General features: G+C 38.1%; 1 protein-coding gene across 3 annotated transcripts in view; it reads right to left on the minus strand.

The window, feature by feature from the left end:
* The window catches only part of DLD (dihydrolipoamide dehydrogenase), a 35,747-nt gene that overhangs the window by 7,086 nt on the left and 5,124 nt on the right, over nucleotides 1–23,537 (minus strand). Inside the window, exons 2-9 of one of the 3 annotated variants that reach the window (XM_011948193.1) lie at nucleotides 21,870–22,185; nucleotides 19,915–19,993; nucleotides 11,672–11,751; nucleotides 11,094–11,162; nucleotides 9,943–10,012; nucleotides 8,716–8,816; nucleotides 8,273–8,416; nucleotides 7,405–7,506 (exon numbers count right to left, since the gene is read on the minus strand). In XM_011948193.1, coding sequence (XP_011803583.1) covers nucleotides 7,405–7,506; nucleotides 8,273–8,416; nucleotides 8,716–8,816; nucleotides 9,943–10,012; nucleotides 11,094–11,162; nucleotides 11,672–11,751; nucleotides 19,915–19,993; nucleotides 21,870–21,908 — 684 coding nt within the window. In that variant the 5' untranslated portion in view covers nucleotides 21,909–22,185. Of the gene's footprint in view, nucleotides 1–7,404; nucleotides 7,507–8,272; nucleotides 8,417–8,715; nucleotides 8,817–9,942; nucleotides 10,013–11,093; nucleotides 11,163–11,671; nucleotides 11,752–19,914; nucleotides 19,994–21,869; nucleotides 22,186–23,537 lie in introns of those variants that run through there. The other 2 variants (XM_011948195.1, XM_011948196.1) reach the window with 2 other exon arrangements.

Here is a 23,537-nt window from a genome sequence, read left to right on the forward strand (position 1 = left end):
AAAAAAAAAAAAAACAAGAACTGAACTCATGAAGATAGTGAGCAGAATGATGGTTACCAGAGGCTGGGAAGGCTAGAGGGAGAAGAGGAATGAAAAAAGGTTGATTAATCAGTGCAAATATACAATTAGAAGAAATAAGAGCTGGTGTTAATGCAGGGTTGACTATAGGTAACAATCAATTATACATTTCAAAATAGCTAGAAGAAAATAATTCAATGTTCCTAGCATAAAAAAAGAGTTTGAGGTGATGGATAGCCTAATTACCCTGATTTAATTATATGAATGTATCAAATTATCACACGTACCTTGAAAAAAGTACATCTATTATGTAGCAATTTAAAAAATAAAAATAGGGAAAAAAAACCCACAATGAGTTACTACTACACAACCACTAGAACAGCTCAATTTTTTTTTTAAAATGACAATACCAAGTACCAGTGGAAAAGTGGAGCAAACGGAAATTTGCATTGCTGGTGGGACTGTACGGAAAACAGTGTAACGGTGTTCCTTGAAGTTACCATATGACCCAACAATTACACATCTAGTTATATACCCAAGAGAAATGAAAACAGATACTTGTTTCACAAAAACTTGTACACAAATAGACATAGCAGCGTCATTCATAATAGTCGGAAAGTAGAAACAACCCAAATGTCCACCCCGATGAATGCATAAACAAAATGTGCCATATCCAGAGAATGAGATATTTAGCCATATAAAGAAATGAAGTATAGATACATGCTACAACTTGGATGAACCATAAGAACATTATGCTATGTAAAGAGAGCAGACACAAAATAATACGTATTGTATGATTCCATTTATATGAAATGTCTAGAATAGGCAAATTCATAGACACAGTAGAATTAGTGGTTTCCAGGGGCTGAGCCAAGGGAGGAATGGAGAATGACTGCTAACGGGTACCAAGTTTCTTTTAGGGTGATGAAAATGTTCTAGAGTTAGACAGTGGTAACAGTTGTACAACTCTATGAATATACTAAAAACCTTTGAATTGTACATTTTAAATGGGTGAACTGGTATGTGAATTATATCTCAATAAAGCTGTTTAAAAAGCAAACAAAAAAAAAAGGACCATTCTTGGAAACTGGGATAGGAGTAAACAGAGGGGAAATAATGGGAGTGTGGAAATGATAAGAAACATCATCTTGGAGTCTAATACAAAGTCGGGAGTGATGAGCATACACAAGTGCCCTACTCTTTAGGAAAACTGATTTTAAAATACTTAAAGACAGGAAAACGCAACAGCATCTACCACTTATTTAGAGCTTACTAAATGCCAGTCACTGCATTAAGTGTTTTAAATGTATTAAATCCCAGCAATAGTCCTGTTAGTTATTTTTATCCCCTTTTTGATAACAAACCAACTGGTTCAGAGTGGCTCATTAACTTAACAAGAACATAAGTCAGTAAGAGGAAGAGTTGAAATTCAAATTTAAATCTGTTCAATTCCAAAACATTTGTTCTTTAATACTACACTAACTGGAATGGAAGAAGAAAGGCAAAATATAAAAAATAAAAATACAGTCATGTGAATAATCTTTATGAGAAAATAAACAGATATTATGACTACACAGTAAATTCTCTAATAAGTTTAAGTTTTTAAAAAGACATGTAAAAACTAATTCAATACAGTCACAGATATCTAAATCATTGTGTCAAAAGACTCAAGGCTTATACAAAACCTAAAGCAAAACTGCTGAGATGAATAGAATTATTGCTTGGAGATATTATTATAATGACCAATAAAAGAAAGTAAATGTTATTCCTTTTTTTCTTGTTTTATCCAACTATGAGAACAAAGCAGAATGAACAGAAGAAATATTGTTAACCAAGAGGCAAAGCCCAAGATTAAGAACAACTGGTCATTTTTAAAGAGTTAATTCCCTGCTGGGCATGGTGGCTCACGCCTGTAATCCCAGCACTTTGGGAGGCCGAGGCAGGCGGATCATGAGGTCAGGAGTTCAAGACCAGCCTGGCCAACATGGTGAGAGCCCGTCTCTACTAAAAATACAAAGAAAAATTAGCTGGGTGGTGGCGCGTGCCTGTAATCCCAGCTTCTCAGGAGGCTGAGGCAGGAGAATTGCTTGAACTGGGACCTGGGAGGTGGAGGTTGTAGTGAGCTGAGATCATATGCCACTGTATTCCAGCCTGGACTACAGAGCGAGACTCTGTCTCAAAAAAAAAAAAAATAGTTAATTCCCCCATCAACCCAATTAGAGTTTGACAATACAGGCACTCTCAGTGAACTCTGGGAACTTAGCACAAGGGAACTGCCAAAAGGTGGCAGACAGGCAAATATGCCTAAATTTTCAAAAATGGAAAAGAAGATATTCTGCTAAACACTAGAAGACATTATTAATCAGCTGGTTTCACAATCATTAGACACTACCACAAGTGTTCTAAACAGGTCACGTAAACCACTCTTACTTTCTGAAGGGTTTCTGGACTGGTTAATGTAGTATATTTTGGTATCAGCAAGGTGTTAAAAAAAAATTTAAGAAAATCTCATGATATCCTTGTAGATTCGATGGAGAAATGAAGACGAATAAACATCAAAGTTGTTTATAACTGATGAAAGACTGTATTGTCAGATGGCTTTCAATATTTCATCCTGGTCAAAAATTTGTACTAATGACGTGAATGACAACGGAAGTTTGCTTAACCAAGATCAGACCAGATGATGGGACTGCACACTTTAATTGTCGTACTTTCAAAATTTATGAACTATGAAAAGTAAAAGCAGTTAAGTACAAGAATGACAGAATCAAGACTAAGATATAGATTGGAATAATGAGTGTGAGTGAACAAGATTAAATGAAAGCAAGAATAAATAAAGGTTCAAAGTCACTTAGGTTTAGCAAATCAGAATTCCAAATGCAAAAAAATGTGGTTTTTATCTGAACATAAGCTCAATGTCTGCTTTATAAAAACAACTAAACTGATTTTAAAGGATTACATTATAAGAAGTACACTACGCATATCAAAAGAAGTACTCTCTACAACCCTGAACATGTTTAGATTACAAGTTTTCTTTTTCTTTTTGAGACGGAGTCTTGCTTTGTTCCCCAGGCTGGAGTGCAGTGGCATGATCTTGGCTCACTGCAAGCTCCACCTCTCGGGTTCATGCCATTCTTCTGCCTCAGCCTCCCGAGTAGCTGAGACTATAGGCTCCCGCCAACACACCCGGCTAATTTTTTGTATTTTTAGTAGACAGGGTTTCACTGTGTTAGCCAGGATGTTCTCGACCTCCTGACCTCGTGATCCGCCCGCCTCGGCCTCCCAAAGTGCTGGGATTACAGGCGTGAGCCACTGCGCCCGGCCAGATTACAAGTTTTCTTGATGGACTGGACAGGATCCAAAGGTTGATGACAAAATAACAGACCTGTTATCCATGAGACCTAAGTACTAAACATTAAGAAAACCAATGGAGATTTAAATAGGAATTAAAAATTCAGTCCTGCCTTCAAGGAGCTTTGGTCTTACAGGAAAGTCAGCCATGGACAAATAAATGCAATTATTAGTGGGTACTATGGAAATGTAGATACATTATACTAAGGACTCAAACAATGAAAGACGAGCTTTCTTAGAAGAAAGAATTCTTCACTAAAAACGTAACTCTAAAGCTGATTTTTGTTTTTGGGTTTTTTTTTTTGAGACAGGGTCTTGCTCTTTTGCCCAGGATGGAGTGCAGTGGCATGACTCCAGCTCACTACAGCCTCAAACTCCCAGGTTCAAGTGATTCTCCCATCTCAGCCTCCTGAGCAGCTGGGACTACAGGCACACACCACTACCACTGTGTCCAGCTCATTTTTTATATTTTTTGTACAGATAAGGTCTCACATTGTTGCCCAGGCTGGTCTCAAACTCCTGGGCTTAAGCAATCTGCCTGCCTCAGCCTCCCAAAGTGCTGGGATTACAGGCATGAGCCACCATGCCCAGCCTAAGCTGATTTTTGAAAGGTATTTATTCTATCAAAAATGGGCAACAATAATAAAAGCTAATATGTAAGTACTTATTACATATATCAGCTACTGTGCTACATGCTAAAGACAGTGAATCAAACAGCTATGATCTCTGCCCTCATGGAGTTTATGTTTCAATGAAAGAGAGAGAAGAGAACAATTACAGGTTGTATATCTCTTATCCAAAATGCTAGGGACCACAGTGTTTCAAATTCTGGATATTTTTCCAGTTATTGGAATATCTGCATTATATACTTGCTCAGTTGAGCATCACTGAAATGTTCCAGTGAGCACTTCCTCTGAGTGTCATGTGTTGACAGTCAGAAAGTTTCATATTTTGGAGCATTTTGGATTTTTGACTTTCAGATTTGGGACGTTCAACCTGTAATATCAAGAAAGTAAGATAAATACTGTAAGAAACAGAAGTATGCAGTGCAATGGAACACTCGACAAGAATACCTAAAGACATTTAGGGTAGTCAGCGAGGGGCTCACAAGAGTGCAAGGACTGGTAGTGGGAAGAAATGTTCCTAACAGAGGAAGGTCTAAAGATAAGACCAAGGAACTTGGCTTGTTCAGGAACTAATATTTCAATATACTAGTACACAGTTTTGAGAGCGGAGGGAGCTAGAAAAAAGGCTAGAGATATAAGCTGGTGCCACATCATGCCGGTCTTTAAATAGCAAAGAGTTTGAATTTATCCTAATAGCAATAGTAAGCCGTTGAAGGGTGTTAAGCAGAGAAGGAACATGGTTAAATCTGTGTTACAAAAAAATCACTCCAGCCACAACAAGGAGAATTAGAAAAAGATGAAAGAAGCCAGGAAGACCTAGCGCAAGACATGACACTGGCCTGAACTAGTCTATCTAGGTAGATGAATAAAGAGAATATACTCCGTGTGTGTGTGTGTGTGTGTGTGTGTGTGTGTATCCAGTGACTGAGTGATACGGGGGGAGGGCACAGGAAAAATCATGTATAAGTCCCAAACTTCTTGCTTAGGACTTTATATAGACAGCAGAACCACTCACTGAGGTGGGAAATGCCAGAAGAGAATTAGGTTTGGTTTTGTTTGTTTGAGGTGGGGAGTGGGAGTAGGATGAGGAAAGAAAGGTTAAGTTATACATTTAGTGGATAAACAGAGTGCTTGTGAGACTCACAAGTAGACATTCAGATATAAAAGTCTAGAGGCAAAGAGAAAGGATCAGGCTGCAGACATCTGTAGTCCTTAGGCAACTGAGGTGAGAGTGAAGAGAATACTCTGTAGAAAGGCAAAAAAAGGTCTAGGACAGAACCCTGAGATCGAATCTAGAGTAATACTAACAATTGGCCAGGCACGGTGACTCACACCTGTAATCTTAGCACTTTAGTAGGAGGCCGAGGTGGGCAGATCACAAGGTCAGGAGTTTGAGACCAGCTTGGCCAATATGGTGAAACTCTGTCTCTACCAAAAGTACAAAAATTAGCCTGGCATGGTGGCGAGTGCCTGTAGTCCCACCTACTAGGGAGGCTGAGGCAGGAGAATCGCTTGAACTTGGGAGGCGTAAGTTGTAGTGAGCCGAGATCGTGCCACTGCACTCCAGCCTGGGTGACAGAGCAAGACCTGGACTCAAAAAAAAAGAAAGAAAAAAAGAAAAATACTAACAATTAAAGGGAAGCCTAATAAAGGGGACTTGCATAATACAGAGAATTCAGCCCAAAGAGCAGATGTAAAAATGGAAGACTATGAAATCGCAGAAGTTAGGGAAAGAGTTTCAAAGGCAAGAAAATCAGCAATGCTAATTACTGCCAAATAAAGCAGTGAAGAAATTATTTCACCAGACTGAGCAACAAATGGATTCATGCCCCAAGAGCAATTTATTGGTACAAGCCATAGACTGAGGAGTGAGTGGAAGTTGATGAAATAAAGCATGGACAACTCTTTTGAGAAGTTGGGTTTTGAAGGAAAAGTACGAACAAAATTGGTAACTCAAGAAGGACATGGGACCAAGAGAAGGAGTATTTATGTGCACACAAATCTGTGTTAATGACTGCAAATGCATCTGAGCATGTGTATGGTACACAGGTGCACACATAGCAGCACATGAAATTGTAAATGAGAAGGAAAGAGTCTGAAGACTGAAAAATACATGAATAAAAATCACAAAACAAGTCTCTGAAAAGGCAGATGATGCGCTACCAAGCATAAGTAAAGGGATTAGTCTCAGGGAAAATGGCATTTCCATAGTAAGAGGAGAGATAATCAAAAGGATAGGTGTAACAACAGGTAAAAGCATTTTCAAATTTAGGACATCAACTTGAGGGAGTTCTCATCTGATGATTTCTCTTTTATGTAATATTTAAAAGACAAGGTCATCATACAGGCAGAGAAGACAGTATACAAGCAGAGATTTGAGAAGAGCAGAAAATGAAAATGGCCATTGCAGAGACCAGGGCAGTGTACCATCTTAGGAAATAATAAACTGTCAGCAAGGCTGAGGTTCTTGTTGAGGTCTGTGCCAAGAATTAATACAAGTACCAATGCACAGGGTGTGTTTTTCTCCAGGTGCAGTCAATAGCCTGGAAATAGCATAAAAAGGGCAGACTGCTGCATTCAACCAGAACTAGAGTTTTGTCAAGCAGATATGACAGCACAGTGAGGCAAGCAACTCAAGGACACCTGTAAGAGTGTGGTTAAAGTGATGGACTATGGCATCTAAGCTGATCAGGAACGCAGTCAAGACTAGAAAGGGCAGATCGCAAGAAAGTAGATCTATGGACTAGAAAACCTAAAAAAGGGTACAAAGTACACTAGGAATAACTGAGTAAAAGAGGAAACGAGGTCATGGTTAGATAATAAAATATCTGAATGTATTATTTCAGAAGTAGAGCAATTCCTGGTGATTACAAGGCACAGTGGCTCTAAAATGGAGAGAGGTCATTGGAATTGTGTGGAAAGCTGCCAAATGGACAAGAAGGGAGAACAAGGCAGACAGAAGGTCAAAATAACATGGTGTTCAGAGAAATGCAAGTAGTTTGACATTTCTAAAACCTAAGAGGCATCAAGATGAGGATAGAGAAGGGAAGAGCCAAATCATGTATGTCATGGTAAAGAGAATAATCTTTATCTGGAATGCAATTCGCTCAGGATAAAAGCTGTCCTCAAATATCTGAATGGCTGTCATATTAAAAAAGAATTAGACCAGTTCTAGGAAATAGGAGGGTGGAAGGTACAAGGAAACAGACTAAAATAAAGAAGAACATTCTAAATGAGTAAATAAATAGGCTGTCTTGAAAAAAACAAAAGTAAACTCTTTATTACTAGAAGTGTTCAAGCAAAACTCAATGCTGATCAGCCTATAATGTTATACAAAGAATCAAAAAGGTGACCTTTAAGTCCCTTCCAACTCCAAGGAGGTAGTAAGAGGCAGAAAGACAACACTTACCAATTCTACACCTATTACTCCTGCACCAATAACAACCATCTTTTCCGGAACTTTTTTTAAAGATAAAGCACCTGTAGATGACACTATTGTATCTTCATCAATCTGTAAGAAAAACAAAAGATATAATCAAAATAATCTGAAAAAACCTAGTACAGTCGACCCTCCATATCCATGGGTTCTGAATTTGCAGATTTAACCAACCATGCATTGAAAATATTCAGAAAAAAAATTGATGGTTGCATCTGTACCAAACATGTAAAGATGGGTTTTTTTGTCATTATTCCCTAAACAATACGGTATAAGAACTACTTGCACAGCATTTACAGTGTATTAGGTATTATAAGTAACCTAGAGATGACTTAAAGTATACAGGAGGAAGTATGCAGATTATATGCAAATACTATGTCATTTTATGTAAGGCACTTGAGCATCTGTGGGTTTTGGTATCCAAGAGGGGGTCCTAGAACCAATCCACGAAGGATATGAAGAGATAAATGTATTTATAAACTGTGATCTCAGCAGAATCACTAAAAATACTAAGTCATTTATTTGTTTTGAGGTATCTATATACCTAATTTCATCAAATCTCATTAAAAATGCTGACTTTAAATTTTATCCTCCAATATTCCAAACGTAATGGTCAATTTTAACTTCATACTGTACTCAAACATATCTTAATATAAGGTGTTCTATAGCTGGTCAAAATCACTGCAGAATAAAGACAGGTTAACTTCCCAAAGCTGAATGACCATCAAAATATAGTATTTCAGTCAGAAATCTCTCAAAGTTCACAAATAGCAAAAATAATTTATAAAACGTTATTTCTAAAGAAAAGTTGTCATGGTTGTAAATTACAAAGCATAAATACCGTGATTCCAGGAAAAGGAGTAACTTCTGAACCCGTAGCTATAAGAATGTTCTTTGTATCAACAACCTGAGTGCCGCCATCAACTTTCGTAGCAGTGACTTGATTTTTGCCAGTTATCTTTCCATATCCATTGACATGAACAACCTTTATGAAATAATGTTTATAAATTCACAAAGTTTAAAGTAATTTGTTTGATGAATCATTTGAAGGAAAAATTACTCTGTAAATAATTTATCGAAAACAAAATGCTTCCTTACTCAGTAATGCTACACCATGGTGCAGCAAAACATGTGATATATGTCAGGGAAATCTATTTCAGGTTAGCAAGCTCTTTTAAATTAAATAAATATTCCCCTGTAACCAAGTTCAAACATCATCACTCCATAATGCAAAGTTTAATGTGTATTCAAAGTAAAGCAGAAATCTAAATATTAAACACTGACCTTATTCTGTTTGAATAAGTGGGCAATTCCACCTGTTAAAGCTTTTACTGCAGTACTCTTCTGCTCCATCATCTTGTCTAAATTCAAGCGAACTTCGGACACTGTAATTTGTTAAATTAATCTTTAGTCCTTAGCTAAATTCTTGAAGCACTGTGCAGTGTTTTTCACTCACCAACTGGAAAATTTCAACCTAATGCTCATAAAAGCCAGTATTAAAGTTTCAAAACGTAATAACTTATAATTATAGCTGACAAAGTTTAATCACCTAGGTTTTAATCACTCATTCAACTCAGAAGAGAACTCTGAAGCAACAGTATTGGATAAAAATGCTCAACTCAATTAAACTTTAGAGGTATGAAGGGTATCTTAGAAAGTACCTCATATAACAACCAACACATATCTTAGAGATAAGGAAAAAGAGACTCTGAGAGATTTCTGATTTACCCAAGGTCACAGAGCTAGGATGTAAAAGCCTTGCCTACAATGCAGGTCTCCTGACTACCCCTAGCTCTTCTTTCTTTACATCATTCCATTTTTCATCTAGTATGATATTCTATATGCTTTAGTGCATACACATCATCTCTATACCCAATGGATTGCCTGTAAGTAGCCCCTCAAACCTACCTCTGTAAATAAACAAATGAAGGAAAAGTAACAACCCAAGGTTATGACTAGGTCCTGCCCAGAAGAGACTACCTTTCTGGAAGTACCGACCAACAACAATAATTGGAGACAAAAGATTAAAACAGCTCAAAAAGTATATCAGGAGACAAGATATGTTATTAAATGTCCTTTTCCTTTTCCGCTATGCCTCACTCTTTCTAATTTTTCTACTACCAAAAGCTTAAGTGGGCCTTCCTTCCTTCCTCTGTCTCCCCATACTACTCAGGAATCCAGCCTTCTCAGTGATCTCCAAGTTTCAGGAAATGAAAACTGACTCTTCAAAAACACATAAAGGCAAAACTCAGGAAAAAGTTGGCAAAGGAACAGAAGATATAATGGTAGAAATCTGGATTTGCAGAGTTAGGCTTGGTTATACTTGGCTGGGAGAAATCTGGATTTAGGCCTTCCTTTTTAAGTAAATCTCTCCACATTTTTGAGATTCTTTATTTTACTTTTCCTTCACTAAACATCTATTATACATACATTAGACACATTTAAGTCTTTGGACAGAAGAGCCAAGTCAAGCAGTCTGGTTATGTCATTAAGTATGAAAAGTATACTTACTTTCAATTCCTCTAGATGCAAAATCTTTTCCATGGGCCATATGGTAATAATGAGAGTTGTTCAATAAAGCCTAAAGGAAATTAAAAAGATTAAATTATCAAATATTCATACATAGACTTCAAATAATCAAAAAGCACTTATGAAATGATAGTCTCTTTCTTTTTATTTTTTGAGATGGAGTTTCGCTCTTTTTGCCCAAGCTGGAGTGCAATAGTGTGATCTTGGCTCACCGCAACCTCTGCCTCCCGGGCTCAAGCAATTCTCCCTCGGACTACAGGCAAGCACCACCACACCTGGCTAATTTTGTATTTTTAGTAGAGATGGGGTTTCTCCATGTTGGTCAGACTGGTTTCGAACTCCCGACCTCAGGTGATCCGCCCGCCTCAGCCTCCCAGAGTGCTGGGATTACAGGCGTGAGCCACCGCACTTGCCCGATATTCTCTTTCAAATGTTCTCACCACAAAAATGGTAGGTAATGAATATGTTAATTAGCTTGACTAAATTATTCCACATTATAGTCATAAATCATAACACCACTTTGTACGCCATAAATATATACAATTGTAATCTGTCACTTTACAATAAAAATTTAAAAAGAAGTTAAAAAAAGACATGGCATTCTCTACATGGAATAGTATATGGGACTACACCAATTCAGTTTCTCTTATTAATCAAAGACAGACAATAATGACGTGAAAAACATTCAACAAACAAGAATGAAAAAGACTTTTACTTTCTTTAAAAGTAAAGGCATAAGTACACACTTCAGGGTGGCAGGTGAAAAAGGCAGTCATGTTTACATACATAAAAGACCTAAAAGAACAATTTACTTACTATCTATTATCTGTTACATTGGTGAAGGAAAGATAAAGAGAAAAAACGAGAACATCAGAGTCTGTCTGAGTCTAAAGCTAGGCATTCTGAGACAAGGAAGCTATTTCAGGAATGAGCGGCAGACTAGTGACAGCACTCTTTAAGTTTTACAAAAGAGAAGTGTGTTTTTTTTATCATTCTTTTTTTTCTCTGTGTGAAATGTGCCACAACTTGGATTGTTTTTTAACAAGTGTATTTGTCTAATCTAGTCTCAATCCATCCTTCTAGTTGGTTGCTAGCCAAAAACAATCTCTGCGCTGTACAAAACATATGCTCACCTTAGAAGGAATACAACCAACATTCAAGCACGTTCCACCAAGTGTTTCATTTTTCTCAACGCAGACTGTCTACAACCAAAGAAAATATTATTTAACTGCACATAACCCCAATGTTTCAGATCACTAAAATTCCAAATATATGTCTTAATTTGTCTACAAAACAAGCTATTTGAGCTGTGTTTTCACAGAGACTAAAATATATAGTCTTTTATAATTTACCATTTGAATAATAATAAACTCTTTTGGGCTAACCCAAAAGTAAATTATTCTAAAAGATATTTTTGTGTGCTTAACATTACCAAATATACGCTTTTAGTTCCATCACTGTATCTTCCAAAGTGTGATTAGAAGTCAAAATGAAAAGTACTGGGAAGAGAAGAAAACTAATAGATTTCACTTTCCATTCCAAGAGAATACTATAACCAAATGAACCTAATCTTTATTAGTCTCAGGCTTACAAGTTATTTATAGAGTTAAGAAAGTATTTACCATGTTTTTGCCCGCAAAGTACTTTATACATATGATCAACCCTTCCCAAATTAAAATAAATCAATACTTAGTTGGAGTTCAAACCTTACCTTGAAGCCTAACTGGGCAGCTTTAATAGCGGCAACATATCCTCCAGGACCAGAACCTATAACTGTTACATCAGCATCAACTACAATAAAAGCAAATTGATATAAAATAGTAAATTGCTTAATAGTTACCAAAAAGAGGTCTTTGGAAGAGCAAACAAATAACCTGATACTTAAATCTCTTAGAGTACAAATCAGCATTTTCTACATATTTTCTGCACTATTTTATTACTACTACTTGATGCTCTTTGATGCTACTGAAAAATGGCATAAATATTCAAATTTCATTTTCTGTTATCTTAAATTTCATTTTCTATTATTTTCTATTCATTATAACATACAGAAACATAACTGAGTTCTGTAATACTAACATTGTATTATCCACTGACCTTCCTAAATTCTATTGATTTAATAACTGACAAGAATTTAGTGATACTGGAAGACAAGTATGTATGAAGCAAAGAGCCTGAGCTTTGGAATCTGACATTCTGGGCTTCAAATCTCAGCACTGCCAATGATTAGTTGTGTAAACTTGACCAAATGACTTAACCTTTCTGTAATATGGGGATGAAAACACTGCCTTCAATGATTGATGTTAGAATTAAATAAGATAATTTTATATAATGCTTTAATATTTCCAATAAATTTAAGACCTATTACCTTTTTCAGGTCCTTAACTTCTGAAATATGAGGGAAAAAACAGCTTCCACGTAATATTTAACAAATATGTTTTGAACTTGCATATTGATATTTGTTATATACTTTAAGATAATAGGCTAACCAGAATATTCAATTAACTATTGTGGCTATTTTTCAAATAAAGATAAAAAATTGAAAATTAATTTTGATCAGTATCCTTAGGAGTGTAACAATCGTAATACTAATGTGCAAATAAGTTCAATTACTCCCATTCTTCTCAATCCAACTTCAAATAAAGTAACAATGACTTTTAAGAGTTAGGAAACAGTCTCCCTTTTCTTCCCCTTCCACTGTCCTGACAACCACAACTCGTCTAGCATTTAGCAATTCATAACACATATTCACATATATCATCATGTTTGAGTCTCAGAATTTCCTATGAGGAACATAAAGATGTCATAAATAAGACATTTCACAGAAGAAACAAGAAGTTCAGAGAGGTCAATTAACTTGTCTAAGGTTAACTGGCAAGTGAACTGCAGAGACAAACTAAGCTTTTTGACTCTACTTCCAGTAGTCTTTCCATTATTCAATACTATTCCATTCCTCAGTTTTAACCATCATAAACTAAAATCCCAGAGAGCAATAATCAAGCTTTATAGTCACTACCTAAGTGACCTTAGGTGAGTAATTTAACTTGCCTCATCTTTGTTTCCATACCTGGCAAAAGAAAGACCACAAAAAAATCTACTTCATAGAATAAAATAATGTATGTAATAATTTAGCATAGTACCTCTAGCACACATAGTAAGTATTCTACACATAGTAGGTATATTCTGACCTACAAAGAATACTATTCTAATTTGCATCACCCCCTCTCCCCAAAAACACACATCCCTAGAGTAATATCATTCAAAAACCTTTGCTGGCCTGAACAGAACCACAGAACCTCTGTGTTGGTGGATAACTAAGTTATTCAGCCCAATTATCCACAAAAATCTAAGAATCCCTCCGGCTGAATAAATGAAAGTACTAGATTCTCTTTGGTTATAGCAAAAGATAACTGAGATAATACATGAAAAAATATGTACAGTCATTTCAATACATGAAAAATTGCTTCAATTTTTACTGATCCATCTGTGCTTTTTAGCCACCCTGTATGGTTCAGATTTAGGTTCAGAATTAAGTATCTAATAAAATGTATTTTTATTTTTAAATCTTGAACCAAGTGATAATCTACACAACATCCCTCAAATGGGTTCTCATTTTTAATTTCAGAGTAATATAAATACAAGCTACAAAACAAGTTTCTTTGCTGAATTTTTAATGTCTTTTCTGATTAAAAATACAAATTTACTGAATAAATTTAAATACACTAAATAAAAAAAAAAAAAACCCATCCACATTGCCATACAAGCCAGAGAAAACTGTTTATAGGACCTCCCAATCTTTCCTCTAGGAAAGTTTTTATAAAATTCAATTTTTGCCATATTTTATACTCTTTTCTCATTCTTACATGAGCATATATATTTATAATATATCATTGCTATGATTCCCCAAAAACCCTTTTAATGACAATAAAACTGAATTAAATATTTTAAATTTTGAGTATATGTATTTTTGAGCATGTATCTTTAATCACTGATATGTAACAATTCTTATAGTAGGTCTATGGTACTAAAATGAAAAATAAATTTGGTTTGGAAAAGAACTGTTTTAGTAAGGTCAGGAGAAGTAAACAAGAGATAAAAGATAATAGCCAAAACCCTCGGGTTTCATTTCCCTATTCACTACATAATCTTAGGGGTTATTTTTTTTTTTTAAACTTCAGAAAACACCAAAAATTCAAGAGTTCCTCTCTCACTATAGATACTAGATGTAATATTCCATCACAATACCACTAAAGTGCTAAGATGCACAAAAATAAGAAAAAAGTAGACTCTTTATGTAAAGATCTGTCAAGTGAGAATACAGGAGAGTATAAGCCAGGAACAAACTTTCAAAAACAAACCAGTATTTAGGGGAAGTATACACACGTCTGCAATTTACTTTGAAATGTATCAAAAAATAAGATGGACTGATGGATAAATGGATGAGCACATATGTGGTACTGTAAACACAGAAAATGTTAATGGAAGAAAATTATGGGTGTTCAATGTAAAATTTTTACAATTTTCTAAATGTTTGTAATTTTTCATAATAAAATGTCAGAAAAATAATCTAACTCTCACCTGTACCAAAGGATGCATACAAATGAAAGCTGACAACGCACAATTCTGACTCACCCTCTCCTTGTCAAGAAGAATTTCACAGGTTAAGTCTCATACATAAAGTTAAAAAATCAGAATACAGGCCGGGCATGGTAGCTCATGCCTGTAATCCCAGCACTTTGGAAGGCCGAGGCAGGTGGTCACCTGAGGTCAGGAGTTTGAGACCAGCCTCCCATGGCGAAACCCCATCTCTACCAAAAATACAAAATATTAGCCAGGCGTGGTTGTGAGAGCCTGTAATCAGCTACTCGGGAGGCTGAAGCAGGAGAATCACTTGAACCCAGGAGGTGGATGTTGCAGTGAACCGAAACCGTGTCACTGCACTACTCCAGCCTGGGTAACAAGAGCGAAACTCTATCTCAGAAAAAAAAAAAAAGCATACAGAAAAGTAGTTAAATGAAATACATTTATTTAAGGCAAGCCTGATGGAAAAATGGCAAATGACAGCTGAATAGCAATCTGTGTTTTAAGTGTCAGTGAAGTATCAGCTGATTCAAACATGGTCCTTTAGATTCTGAAATGTGTGCTCCTATCAGGTTTAAAGTATCAGGCTGATACTTTAAAAATACTGGAGTACAATAAGAGGTGACTGACTTAAACAAGGCAATTAATGTTATTAAAATTTACTCAAAGAAAAAAGGCAAGAAAAGTACTCTACAAATTCTCCAAGTGTTACATATTAGATCATGATAAGGAAAATAAGGCACCACGTTATCCAGGCTACCACTGCAATAAAGGTGTTGCGTTACAAATCAATTTTAATCATCAATATAATTATAAGATGTATCTCAAGAAGTTAGTCTGTGTAATCCCAGCACTCTGGGAGGCCAATGTGGGTGGATCACTTGAGGTCAGGACTTCAAGACAAGGCAGGCCAACATGGTGAAACCCTATCTCTACTAAAAATACAAAAATTAGCTGGGCATAGTGGTGCAAGCCTGTAGTCCCAGCTACTCAGGAGGCTGACGCATGAGAATCTCCTGAACCTGCGAGGCAGAAGTTGCAGTGAACCAAGATCACACCATTGCACCCCAGCTTGCATGACAGAGCGAGACCCTGTTTCAAAAAAAAAGTCAGTCTACAATACCTAACACTTGGGTAGTTTACAATGTGCCAGTTAGTGAGTCAGTCACGTGTACTGTCTTATGTAAGCCTCATTACATTTCTATGACATAGTTATTACTACCATTAACAGAGGAAGAAAAGGTTGAAAACAACTAAATAACTTGCACAAGGCTACACAACTAGTTAAGTAATCTAGCCAGGATTCAAACAAGGTCCCCTAGATGCTGACATGTATGCTCCTACATACCATTATGTTCTATCACCTGCCAAAACACTCAGATGATCCCATAATCTCCTGGACAATCAAGAACTTCAACTAAAATGACAAGAATATGCTTTACTATCAGAACAAAATCAAATATTTATGACTCATCAGTACCTTCAATAACCTTACAATACAGTGAGGAAAAAGAGGCACATGTCAAAATGAAGATAAAACCAGATTTTTGGCTGGGCGCGAGGGCTCACGCCTGTAATACCAGCACTTTGGGAGGCCGAGGTGGGCAGATCACCTGAGTTCAGGACTTCAAGGCCGGCCTGGCCAACATGGCGAAACCCCGTCTCTACTAAAAATACAAAAATTAGCTGGGCATGGTGGCAGGCGCCTGTAATCCCAGCTACTCGGGAGGCTGAGGCAGGAGAATTGCTTGAACCTGGGAGGCGGAGGTTATAGTGAGCCAAGATTGTGCCATTGCACTCCAGCCTAGGAGACAAGAGCGAGACTTCGTCTTAGAAAAAAAAAAAAAAAAAAACCCAGATTTTTAAAAAGAAAAATTAAACAGGAAAAGAGATGTCATACAGCAATAATCATTAATTACCAAATGTACTGAATATAAGAGCTACTTGGCAAGGTTTATTTGCTGACATTTTGTTGAGGGGTAAGGGAAGTTGTTTTCACATTGTCAATGGCCTTATTCTCCAGTCTTTTTCAGTAACCTCCTCTCATAGTGAACACTCTATACTTGTTATCACCCAAAACTGTTCAGCCTCTGAAATCAACACTCCACTTTCTGGTCATAACCTCCTGGTCCCTAAAGAAGAAATACAGTAAAGAAAGAAATGATCTGAAGTAAAACAAACCTGGGTTCCAAACTGTACCCCGGCTAAGTTCTTGGGCCAATTACTCAATCTCTCTGGGCTTTGATATAACATGGGGATAATAGTAAGGATGACACCTGCAGCCTACGGTTGTGAGGATCAGAGAGTATGCATGTTAAGATCCTAAGAAGGTGCCAGGTGCATACTGGTCACTCAGTGTTACTCCCCTTCTCAGATCCACCTCCAAACTTCAGTCCGGCAGCCTCTAGTCTCATTCACATCCTCCATTTTAGTCTACCCAGTGCTACCGCAGAGCTAAAACCCAAATCAGATGTTATTCTCTTTGTTGTTATGCTTTACTAGTTCCCCAATCTCTTGTTAGATAAAGCCCATGTCCCTAAGTACAACATCCAAATTCCTTCAGTAACTATTTCTCCAGCCTCATCTCCTACCACGTTCTGTTTACTCACCAATACCATGCAGTTTAAGCCTCAGTAACAGTGAATTACTACTCTTAGCCTACATGCATAGAATTATGCTGGTCTACCTATGTACGATCTGTTCCATCTACCTAGAAATAAACACTAACAGCATGCATTTCACATTACAAACACTACTTTAAGCTCTTGGGGGGGTGTGCCTGCACATGCTGTGTCGTGTGTGTGTATACATAAATGACATAGCCCTAGTTCTTATAGTCTAAATAGGAAAAAAAAAAAAATTACAGTAAAAGGTCCAACCTGTAACCAGAGTTACTCTCAATCTTTTCAGCTATCAACATAATTCCTCAGGAAAGAATTATGTGATCATTCCCAATCCATATATATATAGATGTCATTACTCCCTATGCTTAGTCTGTGGACCCCTGTCACAATTACGTGTTGGATGTTTGTCTCCCCCAACTAAATTGTAAGCTCTATAAAAGCTGGGTCTTGTCCGTCTTGCTCACTGCTGTATTCCAGTAGTTAGCCCAGTGACTAACACATAGTAGATACTAGTATCTGTCAAAATAATAAAAGAATGAATGAATGAGTGAACATGAGTGCTATAAGTGCTACAAGTTAGATTAAGTGCTGTCATGAAATAAAAGGTCACATCAACAGCAACACACACAACTTTGCAAATTCTGATGAACCTGGTTCATAAGGCTATTCAGACATCTCTCAGATGTTGTAACCGAGACTGTATCATAATACAATTTGAACTTCTCAGGAGAGTCAATCAATACTCATGTAAGGAAGAAAACTGAATAAAACATTAACAGTGCAGGCTCTGAAGTCAAAATGATTCTCCCAGCTCTGTCATTTCCTTGTTGAAAAACCTAACTCTTCCATCTATAAAATGGGGAGAACAGCAGCACATAGGTAGTAGAAAGGCCATGAGGCTTAAATCTGTGCCCAAGACAGAGTTAAGCCCTTAGTGCATCAGTTAATATTATTATTGTTGTAGCTGGATACTTACTTTGTACAAGACACCATACCAGATGCTTTGCCATAGAGCAGTAACTAAAACAGACCTGGCCCAGGGTTCATTCATTCAATAAATACGTATTGATTTCCTACTGTATCACTTTAGGTACTAAACAAAACAGTCAGTCACACACAGTTCCTGCCCTGATGAAGTTTGCATTCCTGAGGAAAAGACAGTAAGCACATACCTCAGACAAATACAAGTATGTGTGTAAAATGCTTGTTACTGCATCCACTCAAAGCTTTTATACACTTTACATACATGGGTACTAAGTGATTCATGATTTACTCAATGTCAAGGGATCCCCAAACTGATCGTGGAACGCTCATCCTCATTCCACTAAAATCCTGCCTGGTAAATAGAAGGCACTGAATAATCTTTGTTGACTGATTCCAAAGGCATAGAGTTAGCTATGAAAAACATCCTTTAGAAATGAAAATCTAACATCTCTCCTGTTATGTGAGTTGAGAAAATGAGATTCCCATTTAACAAGAGACAAAGTGTATAAGAGGTCCAACTTTTCCCCTCATCATCATACTAGCTTTTTTTTAAAAAGGACTTCTTGACCTGTTTATAGCTAGGATAAATCACTCACTCACTGTTGGTCATGGGTGACTAGAATCCTCCCCCTTCCTCTAGAAATAAAATATCCAAAATGATAATGGCTGGATAACAGTTGAGGATACAGGATTAAATTACTTCACAGAATGCAGGGAGACTGACAGTCACAGTTCCCCCAGACAATGATTTCTATAATTGAAGCTTTAAGACATTCGATTTTACTTATAATCCATATGGGTGAATTCAGTAAATGTCAAAACAGTTCATTTCAAATAATCAATATCCTCGGTACTGACAGGTCAAAATACTTCAATATAATCCTATTAATTTTCTGTTTTAAATACTAAAAAAAAATAAAACACATATCCTTTACAGGAACTTCAAAAATATAAAAAAAGTATACAGGAGAAAATTCCATGATCCATAGCTTCCTTTTAAGGTACATCCTGCTAATCTTTAAAACATGCTTTTGATAAACCCATGAAGACTTTCATTCAGGATGTCAAGAAAGTCATCTCATCATTCTAAACAGTGTTAAAATAACCAATACAACCTCACTCAATGGACAAAATTAACTTTTTAAATGTAAACATATGAAATTGCTGCCCTGCTCAAAACCTTTGTTTCCCATACTCGGAGTATGATCCAAACTACTAGGCCTGGCTTATAAGGCACTCCATGATCTGTCTCCTGCCTACCTCTCTGATTTTACATTCTATGGGTTTCTGTTCCAGCCACACCAGCCTTCTTGCTATTCCTTAAACTTCACAAGCTAAGTTCCACCTCAGACCTTTCTCAGTGTTGTTTCCCTCTGCCTGAAGTAATCTCAATCCCTCACTTCACTCAGGACCCTGCCCAGATATCATCTCCTCAGAAAGGCCTTTCCTGACATTGGATCTAAAATTATCTCTCTTCTTCCCTATCACCTGCTTTAATTGTCAGTTACTTCCCAAAATATTTATCCATTACTTATATATTGTTTGTCTTTTATCACCAAATTACAAGTTTCACAAGAGCAGGGTTTTACCTTGTTCACCGCCTGGAACACACTAGTTCAACACACAGTCAAACGAATAAATACATAAACAAATGAACTATAAGACACTTAACATAAGTTATTCTAATATTCACTTGCTTTTACATTGAAACAGAAACGAACTGTCAACTAATGTGATGAAAAAAATATTTTACTTAAGTACTTACTCGGCTGATCTGCGTAAGTTCTCAGAGGCACTGCAGAAAGTCCCTGTAGGCCATGAGATATTCGATTGAAATGGCCCCTCTAGAAAAAGAAAATGTTCCTATTATGTAAGATATGAATTCAAAACATAGAACTACTTAAGGCTGATGAAAACAGAACAATTTTTGGCAAATGTATCAAGCAAGGATTATTAGTGTATCTTCCAATGCCACACAGAAGTTACAGATCAATTTCCCCTCTTTGACGATAACTAATCATTTAAACTTTTCAGTCTCAGCTTGCCACACCCATCTTTTTATTATGAACAGTCAACAAACCATCTCATACTTAATTTTAAAAATGTATTCAATGGTATTTTTATATAATTTTCAGAAAACATGGCTAATTATTAGTGCCAGGGATCATTTTAATGTCATAAAGCTCTGAGCCGGCCGTGGTGGCTCACGCCTGTAATCTCAACACTTTGGGAGGCTGAAGTGGGCGGATCCCCTGAGGTCAGGAGTTCCAGACCAGCATGGCCAACATGGTGAAGCCCCATCTCTACTAAAAATACAAGAAAATTTGCCAGGTGTAGTGGCAGGCGCCTGTAATCCCAGCTACTCGGGAGGCCGAGGCAGGAGAATCGCTTGAAACCGGGAGGCGGAGGATGCAGTGAACCGAGATCGCGCCATTGCACTCTAGCCTGGACGTCAGAGTGAGACTCCGTCTCAAAATAAATAAATAAATAAAGCTCTGAAAGTTCTAACTTAAATACTTGAATAATCTATACATGATAATCCTTTTACCTGTAATTTTTGTTTCCTAACTCTAAGCTAGCCTGTATATATAGTTCATATTTACTTAGAACCATCTATGAAGATGTTCCGGAGCCATCAACTAGGAATAGCAAATTAGACTAGGTAACTTAGGAAAATGCACCAAGTAATGTACTTACGTTCTGGAGCTACTACAGTTTGATAAAATGCATCATCATCTCCCTAGTCTCTATATATGGATGGCAACCATTTCCTAAGGGCAATGAGGCAGAAAGAAAGCAAGCAAACAGCCCCTGCTCTTATCACAGTGGGCAAATGGGCGGCAGTGACAAAACTATTCCAAGGCAACTCTTAACACTTGAGGTCAGGACAGCAAACCCAAAGAGCAGCCGATTGTCAATCTTAGAGTTTTAGTCCCACCTCCGCCGCTCCCTAAAAGCATGACTTATAGAATGTTACATTAACTTTTGGGAACGCAGGTTCCTCATCTCTGAAACAAAGGGGTTTGACCGCTAGATTATTTTTGAGGTCTCCACCAATATAGTACCTGGCCACGGTGCCACATACACACAATTTGGCTGTGGCTGGTAGGCAGGTTAAAAAGGAAAGTTGTTCTGATAACCTGCTGCAATTAAAGATTTAAGTATCCAGGAAGACCTGAGAGATGGCAATGAACACCAGCTGAAAGCTGCCAACACTGACAAGACCTTAGGAGAATTCCAAGGGTTTTCTGTTGGAGCTGACTGGGTCTGAACCATTCAAGAAGTGACCCCAAGGTTACCTGCCCACTGCATAAAATGAGGCCACTCAGGGGTCAGAATTAGGATGAGAAAAAGACAGATTGTATGAAGAGCCAGACTACACGGGACGTGGGTGGCTTACACTGCCTCCAAGGTAGAGGCCTCTGTGTGACCGGGCTGGCCCTCGGCCCAGGCTTGGGGGTGTGGCATGTGTGACCGCCGGCCGTCAAACAACCTGAAAGGACTCGCCACAGCCTGGGCCCAGGCCCGTCCCTCGCCTGCTGCCGCGGCAGCATGAGCTGCTACCTCGGAGCCTACGGCCGGGCTGAGCCGGGGCCAGGGGTGGTGCGGGCCAGGCGCCTGGGCTCCGCCAGGCCAACGGGCTTAGGCCGCGTCCTGGACCCACTGAGCGGGACCTTCCGTGCCTCTGGCTCAGCACGACCCCATCTACTCGGCCCTCACCTTGGCCAAGGAGCAGTACACACGACTCCAGCTCTGCATTTTTCCGCTGTATTTTCCTTTCCGCCAATGCTTTCACCTCCGCTGGGCGCCTCCGCCGCTTCGCCAAGGTCTCCCCGCCCTGCGCATGCACAGGCGCAGTTACGTTTTCGCCCGGGAGCAGCGCTATTGGCCCGCGCGTTCTACCGTAAGAGGTGTTGCTGTCAGGCTAGGCGTCGTACGCTGTCGTAAGGAGCATAGTGCTTTGTCGCAGCGGGGGTGGTGGTGGGAAAGCTTTAGGGGCTGGTGTCAAAATGTCGAGCTGCAATGTATTCTTATACTTGGAAGATGAAATAAACAAAACTATCGTTTGCCTAATGCACGCTACAGACAGTAAAGCGTGACAAGTTTGACAAGTTCTTGGTTGTGCTAGGCATTCCTCGGCACTTTCTACAGAGATTTCATCCTTGCAACAACCATATGGAGTATTACTAGTATTTCCATTTCTTGGATGAGGCCCAGAGAGGTTAAACATTGACCCCAAGGTCTTGAAAAGGAGAGGTAACTGCAACCCCAAGGCCAAAATCTTTGGTCTTAACTACTGCTTTATACTCGCTCCCCTCAAGTGCCATATAAGGGGTGGGGCTACAGATTTTGGCATCGCCAGCATCCTGCTCTAATTAGCTAACTAACAACACGTAGAAAACACACTACCTTCTATTTCTTTGGTTGAGAAACACATCTCCCCGGTAAAACAGAGTGGGGTGGTGGATGAGATTTTAGGTTTTGAGAGATAATCGGTTGAAAGGGTTGAAAAACATTGTCTTCAAGATTGAGCACGAAAGTCTAAGGTCTGATTCTTGCCTTCCATAACTCTACATAGTGTGAATAAACTTAATTCTACATTTATTGAAAGTCTACCACCCAGGCCTTGTGCTGGGCTAAACACTGGTTAGAAATTACTGCCTATCTATGTTCAGGTTTAGATATGAATAATACTTAGTGTTTGTTATAGAGACGGCATTGCTGGCAGCTCTGTACTGTGACAGGGTCCCATGCTCCTTTTATCTCATGACTCTGCCATCATCAGAGCTTGCCTTGCATCTTTCATTCAAGATGGCTGCTCAAGTTTCTACAGTCATAGCCCCTCACTCCATCTGATAACAAAGCCACACCTAGCTGCAAGGGGATCTGCAAAACATAGTCTTGTCAGCTGAGTGCCTACCTAAAATTGTATTAATAAGCAAGATGAGATGAAGAGATATTGGGGGACAGTGAGTAGCCTCTACCACACAGATGGGGAGAATTGTCTCCTCTCCGGCTTCATGGCAGTTTTTGACATCTGGTCTAGGAGTTATTGTTCCATATGCACCAAATCTCACAGTTCTTTCCTGAACTTTCTGGGGTTTTGTCCCCTACTCCCTTGTCCAAAATTACAATATTGTATTTTTACTTTTTAAAAATAAAACACTTCCATCCCTTCCAGCTGTCATTCACAAAGCCTAGGAGCTCAACCTAGTATGAGAAGTGAGGCAGGAAATAGATTCGCTACTGCACTCACTATATTCCTCCACATTCCTCCTCATCTCGTCTGCCAACTATACCTCTTCTCCTCTCAGCTAGAACAAAAGCCACAATGCATATAAATTAATGCAAACACACTGGGGGTGGAGGGAGAGATGTCAACAATGG

The sequence above is a fragment of the Colobus angolensis genome, unplaced genomic scaffold, assembly GCF_000951035.1.
Source record: "Colobus angolensis palliatus isolate OR3802 unplaced genomic scaffold, Cang.pa_1.0 Scaffold275, whole genome shotgun sequence".
NCBI lineage: Eukaryota > Metazoa > Chordata > Mammalia > Primates > Cercopithecidae > Colobus > Colobus angolensis.